We start from the raw sequence: 20,170 nt of genomic DNA, 5'->3' as shown, positions 1-20,170 counted from the left end.
GCCAATGTCCAGTCTCTTGACAACAAGGTTGATGAAATCCGAGCAAGAGTAGCATTCCAGAGGGACATCAGAGACTGTAACGTTCTTTGCTTCACGGAAACATGGCTCACTGGAGAGACGCTATCAGAGTCGGTGCAGCCAGCTGGTTTCTCCACGCATCGCACTGACAGAAACAAACATCTTTCTGGTAAGAAGAGGGGCGGGGGCGTATGCCTTATGGCTAACGAGACGTGGTGTGGTCACAAAAGCATACAGGAACTCAAGTCCTTCTGTTCACCTGATTTAGAATTCCTCACAATCAAATGTCGACCGCATTATCTATCAAGGGAATTCTCTTCGATTATAATCACAGCCGTATATATTCCCCCCCAAGCAGACACATCGATGGCTCTGAACGAACTTTATTTGACTCTTTGCAAACTGGAATCCATACATCCTGAGGCTGCATTCATTGTAGCTGGGGATTTTAACAAGGCTAATCTGAAAACAAGACTCCCTAAATTGTATCAGCATATCGATTGCGCAACCAGGGCTGGCAAAACCTTGGATCACTGCTATTCTAACTTCCGCGACGCATATAAGGCCCTGCCCCGCCCTCCTTTCGGAAAAGCTGACCACAACTACATTTTGTTGATCCCTGCCTACAGACAGAAACTAAAACAAGAAGCTCCCACGCTGAGGTCTGTTCAACGCTGGTCCGACCAATCTGATTCCACACTCCAAGACTGCTTCCATCACGTGGACTGGGATATGTTTCGTATTGCATCAGACAACAACATTGACAAATACGCTGATTCGGTGTGCGAGTTCATTAGAACGTGCGTTGAAGATGTCGTTCCCATAGCAACGATTAAACCATTCCCCAACCAGAAACCGTGGATTGATGGCAGCATTCGCGTGAAACTGAAAGCACAAACCACTACTTTTAATCAGGGCAAGGTGACCGGTAACATGACCGAATACAAACAGTGTAGCTATTCCCTCCGCAAGGCAATCAAACAAGCTAAGCGTCAGTATAGAGACAAAGTAGAATCTCAATTCAACGGCTCAGACACAAGAGGTATGTGGCAGGGTCTACAGTCAATCACGGATTACAAAAAGAAAACCAGCCCCGTCACGGACCAGGATGTCTTGATCCCAGGCAGACTAAATAACTTTTTGCCCGCTTTGATGACAATACAGTGCCACTGACACGGCCTGCACCCAAAACATGCGGCCTCTCCTTCACTGCAGCCGAGGTGAGTAAAACATTTAAACGTGTTAACCCTCGCAAGGCTGCAGGCCCAGACAGCATCCCCAGCCGCGCCCTCAGAGCATGCGCAGACCAGCTGGCTGGTGTGTTTACGGACATATTCAATCAATCCCTATCCCAGTCTGCTGTTCCCACATGCTTCATGAGGGCCACCATTGTTCCTGTTCCCAAGAAAGCTAAGGTAACTGAGCTAAACGACTACCACCCCGTAGCACTCACTTCCGTCATCATGAAGTGCTTTGAGAGACTAGTCAAGGACCATATCACCTCCACCCTACCTGACACCCTAGACCCACTCCAATTTGCTTACCGCCCAAATAGGTCCACAGACAATGCAATCTCAACCACACTGCACACTGCCCTAACCCATCTGGACAAGAGGAATACCTATGTGAGAATGCTGTTCATCGACTACAGCTCAGCATTTAACACCATAGTACCCTCCAAACTCGTCATCAAGCTCGAGACATTGGGTCTCGACCCCGCCCTGTGCAACTGGGTACTGGACTTCCTGACGGGCCGCCCCCAGGTGGTGAGGGTAGGCAACAACATCTCCACCCCGCTGATCCTCAACACTGGGGCCCCACAAGGGTGCGTTCTGAGCCCTCTCCTGTACTCCCTGTTCACCCACGACTGCGTGGCCACGCATGCCTCCAACTCAATCATCAAGTTTGCGGACAACACAACAGTGGTAGGCTTGATTACCAACAACGACGAGACGGCCTATAGGGAGGAGGTGAGGGCCCTCGGAGTGTGGTGTCAGGAAAATAACCTCACACTCAACGTCAACAAAACTAAGGAGATGATTGTGGACTTCAGGAAACAGCAGAGGGAACACCCCCCTATCCACATCGATGGAACAGTAGTGGAGAGGGTAGTAAGTTTTAAGTTCCTCGGCATACACATCACAGACAAACTGAATTGGTCCACCCACACAGACAGCATAGTGAAGAAGGCGCAGCAGCGCCTCTTCAACCTCAGGAGCCTGAAGAAATTCTTCTTGTCACCAAAAGCACTCACAAACTTCTATAGATGCACAATCGAGAGCATCCTGGCGGGCTGTATCACTGCCTGGTACGGCAACTGCTCCGCCCACAACCGTAAGGCTCTCCAGAGGGTAGTGAGGTCTGCACAACGCATCACCGGGGGCAAACTACCTGCCCTCCAGGACACCTACACCACCCGATGTTACAGGAAGGCCATAAAGATCATCAAGGACAACAACCACCCGAGCCACTGCCTGTTCACCCCGCTATCATCCAGAAGGCGAGGTCAGTACAGGTGCATCAAAGCTGGGACCGAGAGACTGAAAAACAGCTTCTATCTCAAGGCCACAGACTGTTAAACAGCCACCACTAACATTGAGTGGCTGCTGCCAACACACTGACTCAACTCCAGCCACTTTAATAATGGGAATTGATGGGAAATGATGTAAAATATATCACTAGCCACTTTAAACAATGCTACCTAATATAATGTTTACATACCCTACATTATTCATCTCATATGTATACGTATATACTGTACTCTATATCATCTACTGCATCTTTATGTAATACATGTATCACTAGCCACTTTAACTATGCAACTTTGTTTACATACTCATCTCATATGTATATACTGTACTCGATACCATCTACTGTATCTTGCCTATGCTGCTCTGTACCATCACTCATTCATATATCTTTATGTACATATTCTTTATCCCCTTACACTTGTGTGTATAAGACAGTAGTTTTGGAATTGTTAGTTAGATTACTTGTTGGTTATTACTGCATTGTCGGAACTAGAAGCACAAGCATTTCGCTACACTCGCATTAACATCTGCTAACCATGTGTATGTGACAAATAAAATTTTATTTTATTTTATTTTGAATTCTTCGGGGCATTGACTCTACAAGGTGTTGAAAGTGTTCCACAAGGTTGCTGGCCCATGTTGACTCCAATGCTTCCCACAGATTTGTCAATTTGGCTGGATGTCCTTTGGGTGGTGGCCCATTCTCGATACACACAGGGGAACTGTTGAGTGTGAAACACCCAGCAGTGTTGCAGTTCTTCACATCAAATCTAATTGTATTTATCACATGCGCCGAAGATAACAGGTGTAGACCTTACCATGAAATGCTTACTTACAAGCCCTTAACCAAGAATGCACTTCAAGAAATAGAGTTAAGAAAATATTTAGTAAATAAACAAAATAAAAAAATTAATCTGAAAGTAACACAAGAAAATTACATAACTGTAACAAGGATATTTACAGGGGGTACCGGTACCGATGTTGCCTGTAATCCATGGCTTCTGGTTGGGATATGTACGTACGGTCACTGTGGTATACTCCTCAAAGACATTGAATGAATCCCGGAATATATTCCAGTCTGTGCTAGCAAAATAGTCCTGTAGCATCTGTGTCATCTGACAACTTCCATATTGAGCGAGTCACTGGTACTTCCTGATTTAGTTTTTGCTTGTATGCAGGAATCAGGAGGATATAATTATGGTCAGATTTGCTAAATGGATGGCGAGCGAGAGACTCTGTGTGTGGAGTAAAAGTAGTCTAGATTATTATATTTTTTGGGTTGCCCATGTGACACAAACCAGTGCGCCTGGTACCTACTACCATACCCCGTTCAATTTTTTTGTCTTTTCCATTCAACCTCTGAATGGCACACATACACAATCCATGTTTCAATTGTCTCAAGGCTTTTTTAAACCAGTCTCCTCCCCTGCATCTACAATGATTGACATCAATATGGGATCATAGCTTTCACCTGGATTCACCTGGTCAGTCTATGTCATGGAAAGACGTTTAGGGACTACGAAGAGACCTTTAGTTGCATGCCTTGTGAAATATCAATGTCTGTCAGAGCCTCCTGTATCCTGCACTGCTGCCCAGCAGCTCTAGTTGTAGGTCTTTCTAAAAGCATTTGAAGCTCAGCGGATGACTGAGGCCGATAGATAACCTGCTAATTATACTGACTCTGCTTGTCTGGATGTGAGTCAGATACACACTCACTCAGCAGGAGACTCTCTGTCTGTGGGAGTCAAACGCACTGACTCACTCAGCAGGAGACTCTCGCTCGCTCGCTCTCTCGCTCTAGCACGCTCTCTCTCGCTCTCGCACGCTCTCTCTCGCTTTCTCTCTCTCTCTCTCTCACTTTGTCTGTGGCACTCAGAAAGTCTCAAAGATTATTTTCTCATCTTGCCAAACATTCAGACAACTCGTTTTTCTGCCTGAGTCATTGTGTTACGTACACACACACACCCAAAAATAAACACAGGGTGTCGAGCCTCGTGTCGCAGCCTAAATAGAGTTACTAGCCTGGCAGATTTCCACACTGACAGGTCCCCTGCTGACAAGGCACAGGAGGAAGAGAGACATAAAAATATAACACCCTACGGTCAACATCTATTTAGCATAATACAAATATCCCAATAAAAATTGTTCCATTTAAGCTCTCAATCCACTGAATCCGCCTATGTTGTACTTCCACATCTGCAGTGAAAGGTGACAGAGCTAGGGCGGTGTTTGTCAGACCATGAGATATCCTGAAAATTGGTCTTCTCACAAAATCGTCTGACCAGTCTACAAACTATTTAAGACCTCCCTTATGAGACTCTCACGAACACGGCGGTGTTCTCCGTTTTGCTCTACGACCCCCCAAATGCGTCTTGGGATTCGTCTGCAGTCGGTACAGCCGATCTGTCAACTTCTGTCTGTACTGTAGCATCCGAAGAGTTTGAGCTGCACACTTATATGACTCCTCTGTGGAAATGTCAGCTTTCTTCCTCCACAGGCCTCATAAGACTCGTCTGACGTTATATATGGAGACTGTTTAGTGACACAAATAAGGGGTTAAATACATGAAGGAAATGTTTTGTGATCTTTCTTACATCTATCAGATATAGGACAGACACTTTAGAATAAAAATCCTTTAGATTTCTGTTATGGGGACTACCTGTTGTTCCATGTAGTGAATGAATCTGTTATTCAATGCGTTTGTATGTAATGTGTAATAGCGGTAAGGACAAATAAAAATCAAAGATCATCAAACAATTAAAAAATATTATTTTTTTGATACTTCAAGGGGTCTTAACTGTCAAAATCTAATACCAAAATGATCCTTGGTCTGACCTTCTGAAAACAATTCCATATAGCTTGGTAGAACCCTCCACCGGCTTAGACAGGGCTAAAGAGGTTTCTGTGAAGAAGCAGAGACAGACCTTCATGGAAGGGGAGTTCCGAGTAGACAGAATCATTCGTTTCTGAGACAGCGGTTTCACCAAATGTGTTCTATTTATTATGTACTGTATACTGTAAGTCCTTTTTTCTAGATGCATTTATAACGCAATACAAGCTCAATACATTTTCCAACAAAAAATGCCAATTATAACTGTAACCATTCTCATTTGCATGACAATGTATTGTAACCCCAAATTCCGTAATGGACACAGCCCCCTCCTACTCTCCCTGCCCCACCCTCCTCCTCTCCTAGTGGTTGAGCAAGGCTTGATCTCTGATGGCAGCAGGCACGTCCCTTCTCCCCCGCACCGTCCAATTACTGACTCCTACTCTGGGTAAGATGGAGAACAGCGAGTAGGGAAGAACACTCTCCGGGCGCCAACCTTCACACATGTCCAATTATAGTACGATTTGACACAGACAGACAGAAGCATACCCACGCCAAGAGACAGTCAGACTCAAACATTAAAACATACACACAGACAGAAGCATGCCCACGCCAAGAGACAGTCAGACTCAAACATTAAAACACACACACAGACAGAAGCATACCCACGCCAAGAGACAGTCAGACTCAAACATTAAAACACACACACAGACAGAAGCATACCCACGCCAAGAGACAGTCAGACTCAAACATTAAAACACACACAGACAGAAGCACAGACAGAGACAGTCAGACTAAACATTAAAACCACACACACAGACAGAAGCATACCCACGAAACAGTCAGACTCAAACATTAAAACACACACACAGACAGAAGCATACCCACGCCAAGAGACAGTCAGACTCAAACATTAAAACACACACACACGATCCAAATGGGAACCAAAAGATTGTAAAAGACAGATGCAAAACATGTAAAATCCTTAAGAATAACTGATGTGCACAATTTGTTACATAGTAAATTCAGTTATCCATGAAAATATGCGAGTGTGTTCTCTAGTGGATCACTAAGTAGCTTACTGCTTGACTGCAAGGACTTATCAGGCCTCACAGTAATGCAATTCCACTGGTATGTACACATGGACTGAGGGAGCGGGACCATAGTGCTGGGGCAAAGGTCAAAGTTCAAGTTGAATGGCATGCATAAGGACAAGTAGTCCTTCAAACATCAGAAGTTGTCTGTGACAAACTGTAGATAGTGTGAAAAAAAACCATGAAGGATGATATTTTGGTCTCATAAATAATACGCTATGTCTGGGTTCAATTAATGTCCATGAAGATTTCATCTGAGATTGTCCCTTTAGGTTTTGAAAGTTTATAAGTTAAAATACACTATGCATACATTTGTATGTGGACACCCCTTCAAATGAGTGGATTCGGCAATTTCAGCCACACCCGTTGCTGACAGGTGTTTAAAAATTGAGCAGACAGCCATGCAATCTCCATAGACAAACATTGGCAGTAGAATGGCCCTACTGAAGAGCTCAGTGACTTTCAACTTTCAACTTCCAACAAGTCCGTTTGTCAAATTTCTGCCCTGATAGAGCTGCACCGGTTAACTCCAAGTGCTGTTATTGTGAAGTGGAAACGTCTAGGAGCAACAGCTGCTCAGCTGCAAATTTGAAGGCCACACAAGCTCACAGAACGGGACCGTGGAGTACTGAAGCACTGTTCGTCATCAGCCGCACAGAAGCCTAAGATCACCTTGCGCAATGCCAAGCGTTGGCTGGAGTGGTGTAAAACTCGGCCCCATTGGACTCTGGAGCAGTGGAAAGACATTCTCTGGAGTGATGAATCACATTTCACCATCTGGCAGCCCAACGGATGAATCTGAGTTTGGAGGATGCCAGGACAATGCTACCTGCCCCAATGCATAGTACCAACGGTAAAGTTTGGTGGAGGGGGAACAATGGTTTGGGGCTGTTTTTCATGGTTCGGTCCCCTTAATTTCAATGAAGGGAAATCTTAATGCTACAGGATACATTGACATTCAAGATGATTCTGTGCTTCCGACTTTGTGTCAACAGTTTGAGGAAGGCCCTTTCCTGTTAAAGCCTGACAATGCCTCGGTGCAGAAAGCGAGGTCCATACAGAAATGGTTTGTCGAGATCGGTGTGGAAGAACTTGACTGGCCCGTATGAATCCCTAACCTCAACCCCATCGAACAACTTTGGGATGAATTGGAAGGCCGACTGCGAGCCAGGCCTAATCGCCTGACCTCACTTGTGACTGAATGGAAGCAAGGCACCGCAGCAACGTTCCAACATCTTCTGGAAAGCCTTCCCAGAAGAGTGGAGCAACGAAGGAGGGACCAACTCCATTTTAATGATTGAATGATTTTGGAATGAGATGTTTGAGCAGGTGTCCAAAAACCTTTGGTCATGTAGTGTATTTTAAATGAGAAATAGGATGACTGTGCAGGACATTCATTTCTTTGGACTAATACATTAATGATACGTACACATTGATTATTGCAGAATATAACTTAAAAATGCCTCGTGAGCTTAGTTCAACTGTTGGACACCATCAGAACCCAAAATATAAGCTTGTTTTACTCCAAATGTTTGTAAACAGCATACATGTAAACAAACACCGTATAGCCTCAAAACATGGTTACAACTCTAATTTTGATATCATGGATGGGCAATCTTTCCATCCATAGGCATTCATTTGAGAGGTGATATCTCTCCAGCCCTAAGACTTATAGCGAAACAGGGGCAGGACAAACACTTTGTTGTTTGTTTAAATTAAAAGGTTCTCGTTTTAACAAAAACATTCAAACAAAACATTTAAGAATAAACATCAAGCATTATACAGATAATCATATATCAATGCAAAAAAATAACAAGTATATTATAGGGTTATATTTGTTGTGTGTGAAGGGAGAGAGAGAGTGAGAGATCAGAGAAATGCTCAACCAGGATAGGTTTCTACTAGTAAATCTTCCCCATTTAGCCTGGACAAGTTTCCTGAAGCCACAGGCAGCAGGCCAAGTCACACTCTCTCTCTCCCCATCTGCCCTTTTGCTTATGTAGGCTACATAGTCTCGATAACCTGACCCTAGGCAACAGTGACTAGGCAACAGTGACTAGGCAACAGTGACTTAGGGTCTTGTTTCAATGACAGACTCTTTTGGCAACTTCGACAAGAAAATAAAAAAGATTGAGGTGGGTCCTCTTCAGACAGAAGTAAAAAAAAATCAAGCAGCCTGGCCTCAGAGCCATACGAAATATACTTGATGTATTTCTGAGCACCACCAAGACATATTTGACCTACTAATGGTTGATCGGGGAGGATGGGTGGGTGTAATCCGCGACAGTCTAGCAATCCAAAGGTGGCATGTTCAATGTCGCGTCTGAGACAACTGAAGCATTTTAGTTTATGTACAGAATAATACTAATTGCCCTGAGACCACGTTGAATCACGAGGTAGACATGCCAGAACGTTGTAATTTGAAACCAAAGTTTGCAAGCAAAACCTTTGCTGTGGTTATAGTGAAGGAAGTTGATGCAAACTAGGCACTATCGAAATGCACTCATTGAAAATAACCCCTGTGAGATCCATCTTGCTAGCTACTATTTTGTATTGTTGTTTTTGGTCTGTTGGGTTGACTAGCCTCTTCAGTAGTTTCACCAGAGGTAGCTCAACGTATCCAGCTACTGTACCGTAGCTAAATGTCTGCTTTTACTGTAGCTGAATGACTGTTCGTCCGTCAACTCCTCGTTGGTGGATGGTGTGGGAAGAAGGCCACAACCTTGTAAATGTAGCTAATGCAATGCAGAAATTGACTAGCTCCAGCATAGAACTGCAGGTTCTATGCTTTACAGTGGAACTGACAGCATTTGAACTACTTTGCAGACATGAAAAACAAACAGACAATCATAATATCAGTGAAAAACATAACATTCCCAGTTTATGCTACAAAACCAACTGTATAAAAGGTTTTAAAAATAGGTTCTATATGACTCAAAATTCTATGACATAGAGTAAGCCATTGTTGTCAGAATAGATGGATGCAGTTCAATGCATGATTTAATATAGCTATTTAACCAATACATTTCTTGGTGGTTTAACAAATATTGCTATCAGGTTGTAAGTCACAGCTGGCCTGGTATATTGTTTACTGCCTCCATTCAGGATGCACTGTTTCAGTTTCAATGACTCAAATATTTTGGACAAAAACAGACGAATGTAACTAAGGCTGGGAATGTCAATACAATCAAACTAGCAAGGGCAATGATCACAAGTCAATCATATTGTGGTTAATAGGCTAGCTCATCTATTTATGTAGCTATTTATTTAGTAAGCAAAAAACATGGAGTCTAACGTTAGCTAGCTAGCTGACTAGCTACTGTGACTACGTCATGTCATTGGACGAGTAAGTGGCCAACTTCTTTCCCTTATATCGTTTTTCAGTGGCTACAGCTAAAGTTACAGGTGTCATTTGGTTAGCTGGAAATAAATGTGAATCACTTTGCTAGCTAGCTATGCTAAACTTGAACAACAATCCACAGTTAACACATCTCTTAGTTGTCAATCAAATTGACGGCCAACTACAAACTGAAAACGAATATGGCTCCCGAATGTCGCAGCGGTCTAAGGCACTGCATCTAAGTGCAAGATGCGTTACTGCAATCCTTGGTTCGAATCAAGGCTGCATCACATCTGGCTGTGATTGGACGGCATGCAATTTGCCCAGCGTCGTCTGGCTTTGGCATGGGTAGGCTGTCATTGTAAATACGAATCTTTTCTTAACTGACTTACCTGGTTTCATTTTAAAAATAAAATATGCACATATTTGAATAAGATCAGATTTCATATGGCTAAAACGCTGCCAGTTCCACTTTAAACTGAGTCTACACAGCTGTCAACAAGGCAAAGGGTGACTACTTTGAAGAATCTCAAATATATTTTGATTTGTTTAACACTTTTTTGGTTACTACATGATTCCACATGTGTTTCATAGTTTTAATGTATTCACTATTATTCTACAATGTAGAAAAGAGTCAAATGTAAAACACTGGAATAAGTAGGCGTGTCCAAAACTTTTGACGGGTACTGTAAGCATCCAGACCCTTGACTCAGTACTTTATTGAAGCACCTTTGGCAGCGATTATAGCCTCAAGTCTTCTTGGGTATAACGCTATAAGCTTGGCACACCTGTATTTGGGGAGTTTCTCCCACTCTTCTCTGCAGATCCTCTCAAGCTCTGTCAGGTTGGATGGGAAGCTTTGCTGTACAGCTATTTTCAGGTCTCTCCAGAGATGTTTGATTGGGTTCAAGTCCGGGCTCTGGCAGGGCCACTCAAGGTTATTCAGAGACTTGTCCCGAAGCCACTCCTGCGTTGTCTTTGGCTGTGTGCTTAGGGTCATTGTCCAGTTGGAAGGTGAACCTTAACCCCAGTCTGTGGTCCTGAGTTCTCTGGAGCAGTTCTCTGGAGCAGGTTTTCATGAAGGATCTCTCCGTACTCTGCTCCTTTCATCTTTCCCTCGATCCTGATAAGTCTTTCAGTCCCTGTCGCTGAAAAACATCCCCACAGCATGATGCTGCCACCACCATGCTTCACTGTAGGGATGGTGCAAGGTTTCCTCCAGAAGTGACGCTTGGCATTCAGGCCAAAGAGTTCAATCCTGGTTTTATCAGACCAGCGAATCTTGTTTACCATGGTCTGAGAGTCCTTTAGGTGCTTTTTGGCAAACTCCAAGCTGGCTGTCATGAGCCTTTAAAACCTCTTAAGGATCAGACCCATTTTTTTTTACGCCTAAAATGATTTACCCAAATCTAAGTGCCTGTAGCTCAGGACCTGAAGCAAGGATATGCATATTTTTGATACCATTTGAAAGGAAACACATTGAAGTTTGTGTAAATGTGAAACAAATGTAGGAGAATATAACACATTAGATCTGGTAATAGATTAATGCAAAGAAAAAACATGAATAGGCGCAATTCAGATTTCGGGCCAGCAGTGTATGTGCAAAGTTTTAGACTTATCCAATGAACCATTGCATTTCTGTTCAAAATGTTGTATCAAGTCTGACCAAATGTGCCTAATTGGTTCATTAATACATTTTCAAGTTCATAACTGTGCACTCTCCACAAACAATATCATGGTATTCCTTCACTGTAATAGCTACTGTGAATTGGACAGTGCAGTTAGATCAACAAGAATTTAAGCTTTCTGCCCATATCATATGTCGATGTCCTGTGAAATGTTCTTGTTACTTACAACCTCATGCTAATCACATTAGCGCACATTAGCTCAACCGTCCCACGGGGGACACCAATCCAGTAACTGAGGAGTGGCTTCTGTTTGGCCACTCTACCATAAAGGCCTGATTGGTGGAGTGCTGCAGAGATGATTGTCCTTCTGGAAGGTTCTCCCACCTCCACAGAGGAACTCCGGAGCTTCTTCAATCTACACACAATACCTCATAATAACAAAGCAATAACCATGTTTTTTGAATTGTTCACCTCCCTGACCAAGGCTTTTCTCCCCTGATTGTTCAGTTTGGCCGGGCGGCCAGCTCTAGGAAGAGTCTTGGTGGTTCCAAACTTCTTCTATTTAAGAATGACGGAAGCCACTGTGTTCTTGGGGACCTTCAATGCTGCAGAAATGTTTTGGTACCCTTCCCCAGATCGGTGCCTCAACACAATCTTGTCTTGGGGGGCTCCATGGGCAATTCATTCAACCTCATGGCTTGTTTTTTGCTCTGACATGCACTATCAACTGTGTGACTTTATATAGACAGGTGCGTGACTTTCCAAATCATGTCCAATCAGTTGAATATACCACAGTTGGACTCCAATCAATTTGTAGAAACATTCTTAAAGATGATCAATGGAAACAGGATGCACATGAGCTCAATTTCAAGTCTCATGGAAAAGGGTCTGAATACTAATATAAATAAGATATTTATTGTTTTTTATTTTAAAACATTTGCTAAAATGTCTTAAATCTTTGTCATTATGGGTTATTGTGTGTAGATTGACGAGGAAAACATTTAATGGCATCCATTTTAGAATAAGTCTAACATAACAAAATGTTGAAACGGGTCTGAACTTTCTGTAGATCAAATGTGTTTACAACTTATATGTGACGACTGAGCAACTCCACAAATGTAACCCAGTCATTGGTATGCCTAGTCCTACTCCCAGTCTCAGTTCAGTGACAGTTCAGTGACAACACTTTCCCATGCCGTGCTCCATCGCCACACCAGTGTTAGGGGTTATCCCGAGGTTCTCCCGGTCTCAGAGGAGGTTATATATAAGATGTCACCCCGGCAGACCACTCTTCCCTGAGTGCTGCAGCAAAGAAATGCTGATGTGCTGCTTCCAATGATGTATATAAACCCTGAATTGCTGATGCTATGCATTGGCCAATGAGAGTCTTTGAAACCACCAGTCGGCCATATTGGCACTACCCAGAAGAAGCAGTCCTCTGTAGGGTGAATTGAACCCTGTTAAATGTTAGGATAAAATTACATGTATTTAACTTGTTTACATTTTTTAATTGATTTATTATTATTTTAATTTTATTTTACACCAATTTCTCCCCAATTCCGTGGTATCCAATTGTTAGTAGTTACTATCTTGTCTCATCTCTACAACTCCCGTACGGGCTCAGGAGAGACGAAGGTCGAAAGTCATGCGTCCTCCGAAACACAACACAACCAAGCCGCACTGCTTCTTAACACAGCGCGCATCCAACCCGGAAGCCAGCCGCACCAATGTGCCAGAGGAAACACCGTGCACCTGGCAACCTTGGTTAGCGTGCACTGCGCCCGGCCCGCCAGAGGAGTCGCTGGTGCGTGATGAGACAAGCCAAACCCTCTCTAACCCAGACGACGCTAGGCCAATTGTGCGTTGCCCCATGGACCTCCCGGTCGCGGCCGGTTGCGACAGAGCCTGGGCGCGAACCCAGAGTCTCTGGTGGCATTGCGCCATCCGGGAGGCAATTTTTTTTATTGTGGTATACTTTAAAGTCCAATGCAGCAGTTTTTTTTCTCAAATATCAAATTATTTCTGGGTAACAATTAGGTACCTTTAAACAATGTGATTGTTTCAATTCAAATGGTAAAAAAATAAACAAAAATGACTATTTCTCAAGTAATGATTTTTCTAGCACAGTCTGGTAGTGGTCTGAGTTGGGAGGGGCAAACTGAAAAATACCTGTTATTGGCAGAGAGGTTTGGATCTCTCTTTCTGGGTCATTAGAGACCCACCTCAGAGGAAGTTGCAGCACCTATTTAAAGTTATTCCTGTCCTAGATAGGAAATTCTCATTTAGGTTCCACCACCGAAGACTGAAGCAGACTGCTAATATATATTCAGGAATTGGGGGTGGGAATGATGTGGTGATTTCCAAGGGTATCAGAAAAATAATAACATTATTGATTGATCACTGACTGACAGCTGTCAGTGTAACTATTTAGCATGCTAAGTTAACCGTAGCCAGCTAATGAAAGTTATTTGAACACCATTTCAGTTAGGACAGGCATACCGTAAATCAGGTGAACATTTTTATTTCAGAAAAAGAATACCTCAGCTGAACCCTGTCTGTACTAGCTGTTGTCTTGTTGAGGGTTGATGTTTGTCTGACTCTTGCCATTTGATAATTCCAGTGAAACCGTGTCAGATTCCAGACATAATTCATATTTGGACATGCACACGGACATTATCAAATGGCTATATTTTTAGTTCTCTCTGTTATATACATCACTGCATAGATTACATAGATTACACAGAGATATATTAATGCATTATCTAAATTGTTCAGTGATATATTAATGCATTATCTAAAGTGTTCAGTGATATATTAATGCATTATCAAAATTGCAAATCCACCGTATACATAGAAAGAATATTGAACGGTTTAGACTGAAATTTATTGAATTACATTGTTGTAAAACATCATGGTTCTGGCCAACAACTTTCAGCTCAAAAAATAGCATTTCTACTTGTGTGGGCGTTTAAGGGAAATGTTTATAATTATATACACATCTTTTTTTCTTTGTTTAGCTCACATAATGCCTACTTTAAAATTATATTAAGTTGTCAGTAATAGAATTAACATGGAAAAAAACAAATGTAGACATTAATAAATGCATTTCCATAGCTTCCAAAATTTGTTTTATGATGTGGGGGAGGGCCAAGATGGAGGCGCGGTGGCTTCAAAACAGCTTCCCATATAACTCACCTAGCGTACATAAATTGTTGGCTGCGTCCATCTCGCCTGGGTGGAGAGTGCTGACACCACATCTTGTGCTTCGGGTTGAAGAATATGAATAATTGTTAAATTATTGTCCACCAGTCGGAATCCTTAACACTTTGCATTCTACGCCGATATAATAACCTGCAACCTGCGAACAAATATAGAGGGCGCCGCAGTGGTGAAAGTTGCGCCGTCGCAGCAAGTTTTTTGGCTCATGTTTCTCACCCGGCTGGGGACCAAGTGGAGTGAGGGAGGGGGGAGGGGAGGGGAGGGGGGTGCTAACCCTTCAGTTCTATCGTTTCAACTCACTGGGGCACTTCAACCCACCGGCGCGCGTTAACACATTGTTCTATTTCCATGGGTGTGAAGGACAGGGAATCATACGACACAACCGCCTGCTGCGCGCAGGCAGTGATAGTCACGGTGAAAAGCTATGATCATGCTCGCTTTTTATGATCAGATAACTCTTGCACGTGCTTTCATATCTGGCTGTCTTAGTTCCAAAATTAATACAAGATTACGCTTTGCTCAGACTTAAGTGACTTGATCATAAACAAAACTGACATAGTTTCTTTCTGCACCCTGCCATCAATAGTTGCGGACTCCTCGTAAAATGCAGTTGAAAGGCATATTTTTACTCCTGTCTTTAGGAGCGTTCACCTCTTATTATGTTTACCAGCCCATTCCAGACAAGATAGAGGAGAGATGGAAACTCATGTTGACCGACTGTTTCTTCAGAAGTCTCAGCCACCTGGTAAGAATAATGCAATAATGGATTTTACAATGAGCTAGAATATCAGTTTTTGATTCAGAAAATATTTGATGCAGACTTATCCTGTTGATGTGTTTTACATATTGTTGTGAAGTTACTATTATAGACGGTTCGTACTCAAAACTGCGCATCTCGGGTGTGCGTGGGAGTCATGCCTAAATATATATTTATTGGCATAATTACATGTATGGTTTTAAGATGTTATTGTTTGACTAGAATGACGTGGTTATTGGCCAGTCCTTTGGCACGGTAAATAGACTTGGTAAATAGCCTAGTAGGCTATAGCCTAGAAATGGATTCCGCTGAGGTTGATGTGTACATGCAGACATGCTGAATGACAGTTACAGCAGATTATGTCAAACGGTAATCCAGGTATTGTAGTCCTGCTCACCTGTTCTAATTATAGACCCTATTAAGAAAAGCGATGGTGTATTTATGAACGGAAGACCACCAGACTGTTTATACCCCAGCATTCATGACACCAGAGATGTTTATCGATTTAGATATGATATAATTCAACATTGTATTTATTATTTCAGATGATAAAATATAAAAAATGTGTTAAACCAGGCCAAATTCCTTCTAACTAGAATTCTTCATTAGTATTGTTCATTATAATTGCTCAATGTCCCCATTGTAACTGCTTATAAAGCAGACAATATTTAACTCAGTCCGAGTTAAGTGAGAGAAGTGAAACAAATGTATTTTGATCATGGGGGTCAAGGGGTGATCTTCCCCTGGTATTCAGTCACCTATTGTTATTCAATTTTGACAACTTAATTATCCACGGTCATGCCTGTGTCTGTCCAAGAGCAAGGACTATGTCATGCCTGTGTCTGTCCAAGAGCAAGGACTATGTCATGCCTGTGTCTGTCCAAGAGCAAGGACCATGTCATGCCTGTGTCTGTCCAAGAGCAAGGACTATGTCATGCCTGTGTCTGTCCAAGAGCAAGGACTATGTCATGCCTGTGTCTGTCCAAGAGCAATGCCTGAAGAGCAAGGACTATGTCATGCCTGTGTCTCTCCAAGAGCAAGGACCATGTCATGCCTGTGTCTGTCCAAGAGCAAGGACTATGTCATGCCTGTGTCTGTCCAAGAGCAAGGACCATGTCATGCCTGTGTCTGTCCAAGAGCAAGGACCATGTCATGCCTGTGTCTGTCCAAGAGCAAGGACCATGTCATGCCTGTGTCTCTCCAAGAGCAAGGACCATGTCATGCCTGTGTCTGTCCAAGAGCAAGGACCATGTCATGCCTGTGTCTGTCCAAGAGCAAGGACCATGTCATGCCTGTGTCTCTCCAAGAGCAAGGACCATGTCATGCCTGTGTCTGTCCAAGAGTCCAAGAGCAAGGACCATGTCATGCCTGTGTCTGTCCAAGAGCAAGGACCATGTCATGCCTGTGTCTCTCCAAGAGCAAGGACCATGTCATGCCTGTGTCTGTCCAAGAGTCCAAGAGCAAGGACCATGTCATGCCTGTGTCTGTCCAAGAGCAGCAGGACCATGTCAGGACCATGTCATGCCTGTGTCTCTCCAAGAGCAAGGACCATGTCATGCCTGTGTCTCTCCAAGAGCAAGGACCATGTCATGCCTGTGTCTGTCCAAGAGCAAGGACCATGTCATGCCTGTGTCTGTCCAAGAGCAAGGACCATGTCATGACTGTGTGTGTCTCTCCAAGGACCATGCAAGGACCATGTCATGCCTGTGTCTGTCCAAGAGCAAGGACCATGTCATGCCTGTGTCTGTCCAAGAGCAAGGACCATGTCATGCCTGTGTGTCTGTCCAAGAGCAAGGACCATGTCATGCCTGTGTCTCTCCAAGAGCAAGGACCATGTCATGCCTGTGTCTCTCCAAGAGCAAGGACCATGTCATGCCTGTGTCTGTCCAAGGCACCATGTCATGCCTGTGTCTGTCCAAGAGCAAGGACCATGTCATGCCTGTGTCTGTCTGTCAAGAGCAAGGACCATGTCATGCCTGTGTCTCTCCAAGAGCAAGGACCATGTCATGCCTGTGTCTGTCCAAGAGCAAGGACCATGTCATGCCTGTGTCTGTCCAAGAGCAAGGACCATGTCATGCCTGTGTCCTGTGTCCAAGAGCAAGGACCATGTCATGCCTGTGTCTGTCCAAGAGCAAGGACCATGTCATGCCTGTGTCTGTCCAAGAGCAAGGACCATGCCTGTGTCTGTCCAAGAGCAAGGACCATGTCATGCCTGTGTCTGTCCAAGAGCAAGGACCATGTCATGCCTGTGTCTCTCCAAGAGCAAGGACCATGTCATGCCTGTGTCTCTCCAAGAGCAAGGACCATGTCATGCCTGTGTCTGTCCAAGAGCAAGGACCATGTCATGCCTGTGTCTCTCCAAGAGCACAGACCATGTCATGCCTGTGTCTGTCCAAGAGCAAGGACCATGTCATGCCTGTGTCTGTCCCAAGAGCAAGGACCATGTCATGCCTGTGTGTCTCTCCAAGAGCAAGGACCATGTCATGCCTGTGTCTGCTCCAAGAGCAAGGACCATGTCATGCCTGTGTCTGTCCAAGAGCAAGGACCATGTCTGCCTGTGTCTCTGTCATGCCTGTGTCTGTCCAAGAGCAAGGACCATGTCATGCCTGTGTCTCTCCAAGAGCAAGGACCATGTCATGCCTGTGTCTCTCCAAGAGCAAGGACCATGTCATGCCTGTGTCTGTCCAAGAGCAAGGGCCATGTCATGCCTGTGTCTCTCCAAGAGCAAGGACCATGTCATGCCTGTGTCTGTCCAAGAGCAAGGACCATGTCATGCCTGTGTCTCTCCAAGAGCAAGGACCATGTCATGCCTGTGTCATGCCTCTGTCAAGGGCAAGGACCATGTCATGCCTGTGTCTGTCCAAGAGCAAGGACCATGTCATGCCTGTGTCTGTCCAAGAGCAAGGACCATGTCATGCCTGTGTCTCTCCAAGAGCAAGGACCATGTCATGCCTGTGTCTGTCCAAGAGCAAGGACCATGTCATGCCTGTGTCTGTCCAAGAGCAAGGACCATGTCATGCCTGTGTCTGTCCAAGAGCAAGGACCATGCCTGTGTCTGTCCAAGAGCAAGGACCATGCCTTTTCTGGCGCATATTTGTCCGGTGCATGGCACGCATATAAATACAGTACTAACAGGCAGTGGGGGATTTAGGTATAGGCGACATGGGCAGCCACCCAGGGCAGCATCTTGCCGGGGACAGCATGGGGCACCCAGGGCGGCATGTTGCCGGGGACAGCATGGGGCCCCCGCACAAAAAAAAATTGGAATGGTGATATTTATGTGACCGGTTCTCTATCACTTATTTGCACGTCAGGTCAATGATATCATGTCACCATGTGGGATTGTGGGTGAATTAACCTTGTCGGAGTGGGCTTACTGATTCCAGTTGGTGAGCTAGGCAGGCTACTGTCTGGGAAGGTCTCCCGGAACTCAGAAGTACGAGATGAGGGGCGCGGAGGGGCGCGGGGGTAGGTTGACCTTGGGTCTCCCCACTGGAAGCCCGAGGTAGGGGGAGTGGGGGAATCTATCAAATAGCGCACCTCTAACTTTGTACAGTACCAATGCAATTAGTCAAATCAGTCACACTACAAAATGCTACCAAATGAACCACAATTCATTCATAATACTGTGAATATATAGTTTCACAGATACATTGTTGCATTTTTTTCTGGTTTGTGCTAAATCGTTAAGAATAATATAAAACCAGTCTGCCCACCACCAAGGTGAATTGGTTTAGTCTTGACTCTTGGTTGACAGTATTGGGGGATGGGTAATGTATTGATGCTGGAATACCAAATCAACACAAATTAGTTTCTATTTGTCTTTGTTACTTCTTTTTGATATTTATATTTATATAGTTTAAAATGTTATGATCATTTATTTCTGTTGTTCCAAATGTCTGAATAAAAATGACAGTTAGTGCAGAATGGTGTTTTTTTTTTTTTTGGTGGAGGGGGCGGTGAAGGGGGGTTGCCCAGGGAGCCATACAAGCTAGAACCGCCACTGCCAACAGGGAACATTGATTGAATGGATTTATGAGGAAAAGTAGTGTAAAAACTCAGAAAAGGCCATCGTCAATTTAAATCATCTACCCAGGTTTACTGGGACCTGGTTGCACGGATAGACACGCAAGACCCTTTCTCCTCCTATACAAGCTCAGAGCAGAATAGGTCAGCTCTGAGACACCCTCTGGCTAGGAAGTTACAACGTTATGCTAGACACAGAGCTAGCAGCTTACCCTCCCCAAACCCTTATACATAAGGAGGTAACACAACACTTTAAGATCAGTGGATTTAGGGGCGATATCATTCTACTTCTGGAGAGCACAGGGAGTGGATGAGGAGATCTCAGTAGTCAGCTGATTGGCCCCGGTCAACCCCTGGCCATTTTACTATTGGTATTGGAATCATAAAGGATCCTATAAGACAAAACCATAAAGGATAGAATCTCATAGAGTCCAATGGGACTGGTTTCTAATTGTAATCAAATTGGATTTTTGTTTCGGAATCCTATAGGTTCCTATCAGATGTCAATCGTTTTTTTTCTCCTATAGGATTTCTATTAACGTTGTCAATGGGAATCGTATAGATATTTACATTATATTCTAAAGGATTTATCTTCTAAACTTGGCTATACATTATAGTTAACTTGGCTGCTTAAAATATGAAGAACCCACCACCCTCCAAACCTCTTAGACAATTATTTATGAAGGTGAAACTTGAACTATAATAACATCATAAGCAACCAATATTG

General features: G+C 43.8%; 1 protein-coding gene across 1 annotated transcript in view; it reads left to right on the top strand.

Moving 5' to 3' along the window:
- The first annotated feature begins 14,927 nt into the window (after positions 1-14,927).
- Positions 14,928-20,170, top strand: part of LOC112265741 (arylacetamide deacetylase) — a 28,134-nt gene continuing 22,891 nt past the window's right edge. The window contains exon 1 of the mRNA XM_024443301.2: positions 14,928-15,405. Within this exon, the coding sequence (XP_024299069.1) occupies positions 15,265-15,405 (141 nt within the window). The 5' untranslated portion in view covers positions 14,928-15,264. The remainder of the gene's footprint in view (positions 15,406-20,170) is intronic.

Source organism: Oncorhynchus tshawytscha, linkage group LG13, assembly GCF_018296145.1.
Source record: "Oncorhynchus tshawytscha isolate Ot180627B linkage group LG13, Otsh_v2.0, whole genome shotgun sequence".
Lineage (NCBI taxonomy): Eukaryota > Metazoa > Chordata > Actinopteri > Salmoniformes > Salmonidae > Oncorhynchus > Oncorhynchus tshawytscha.
The sequence above is the reverse complement of the archived record's forward strand: the minus strand, read 5'-3'. Positions and strand labels throughout refer to the sequence as shown.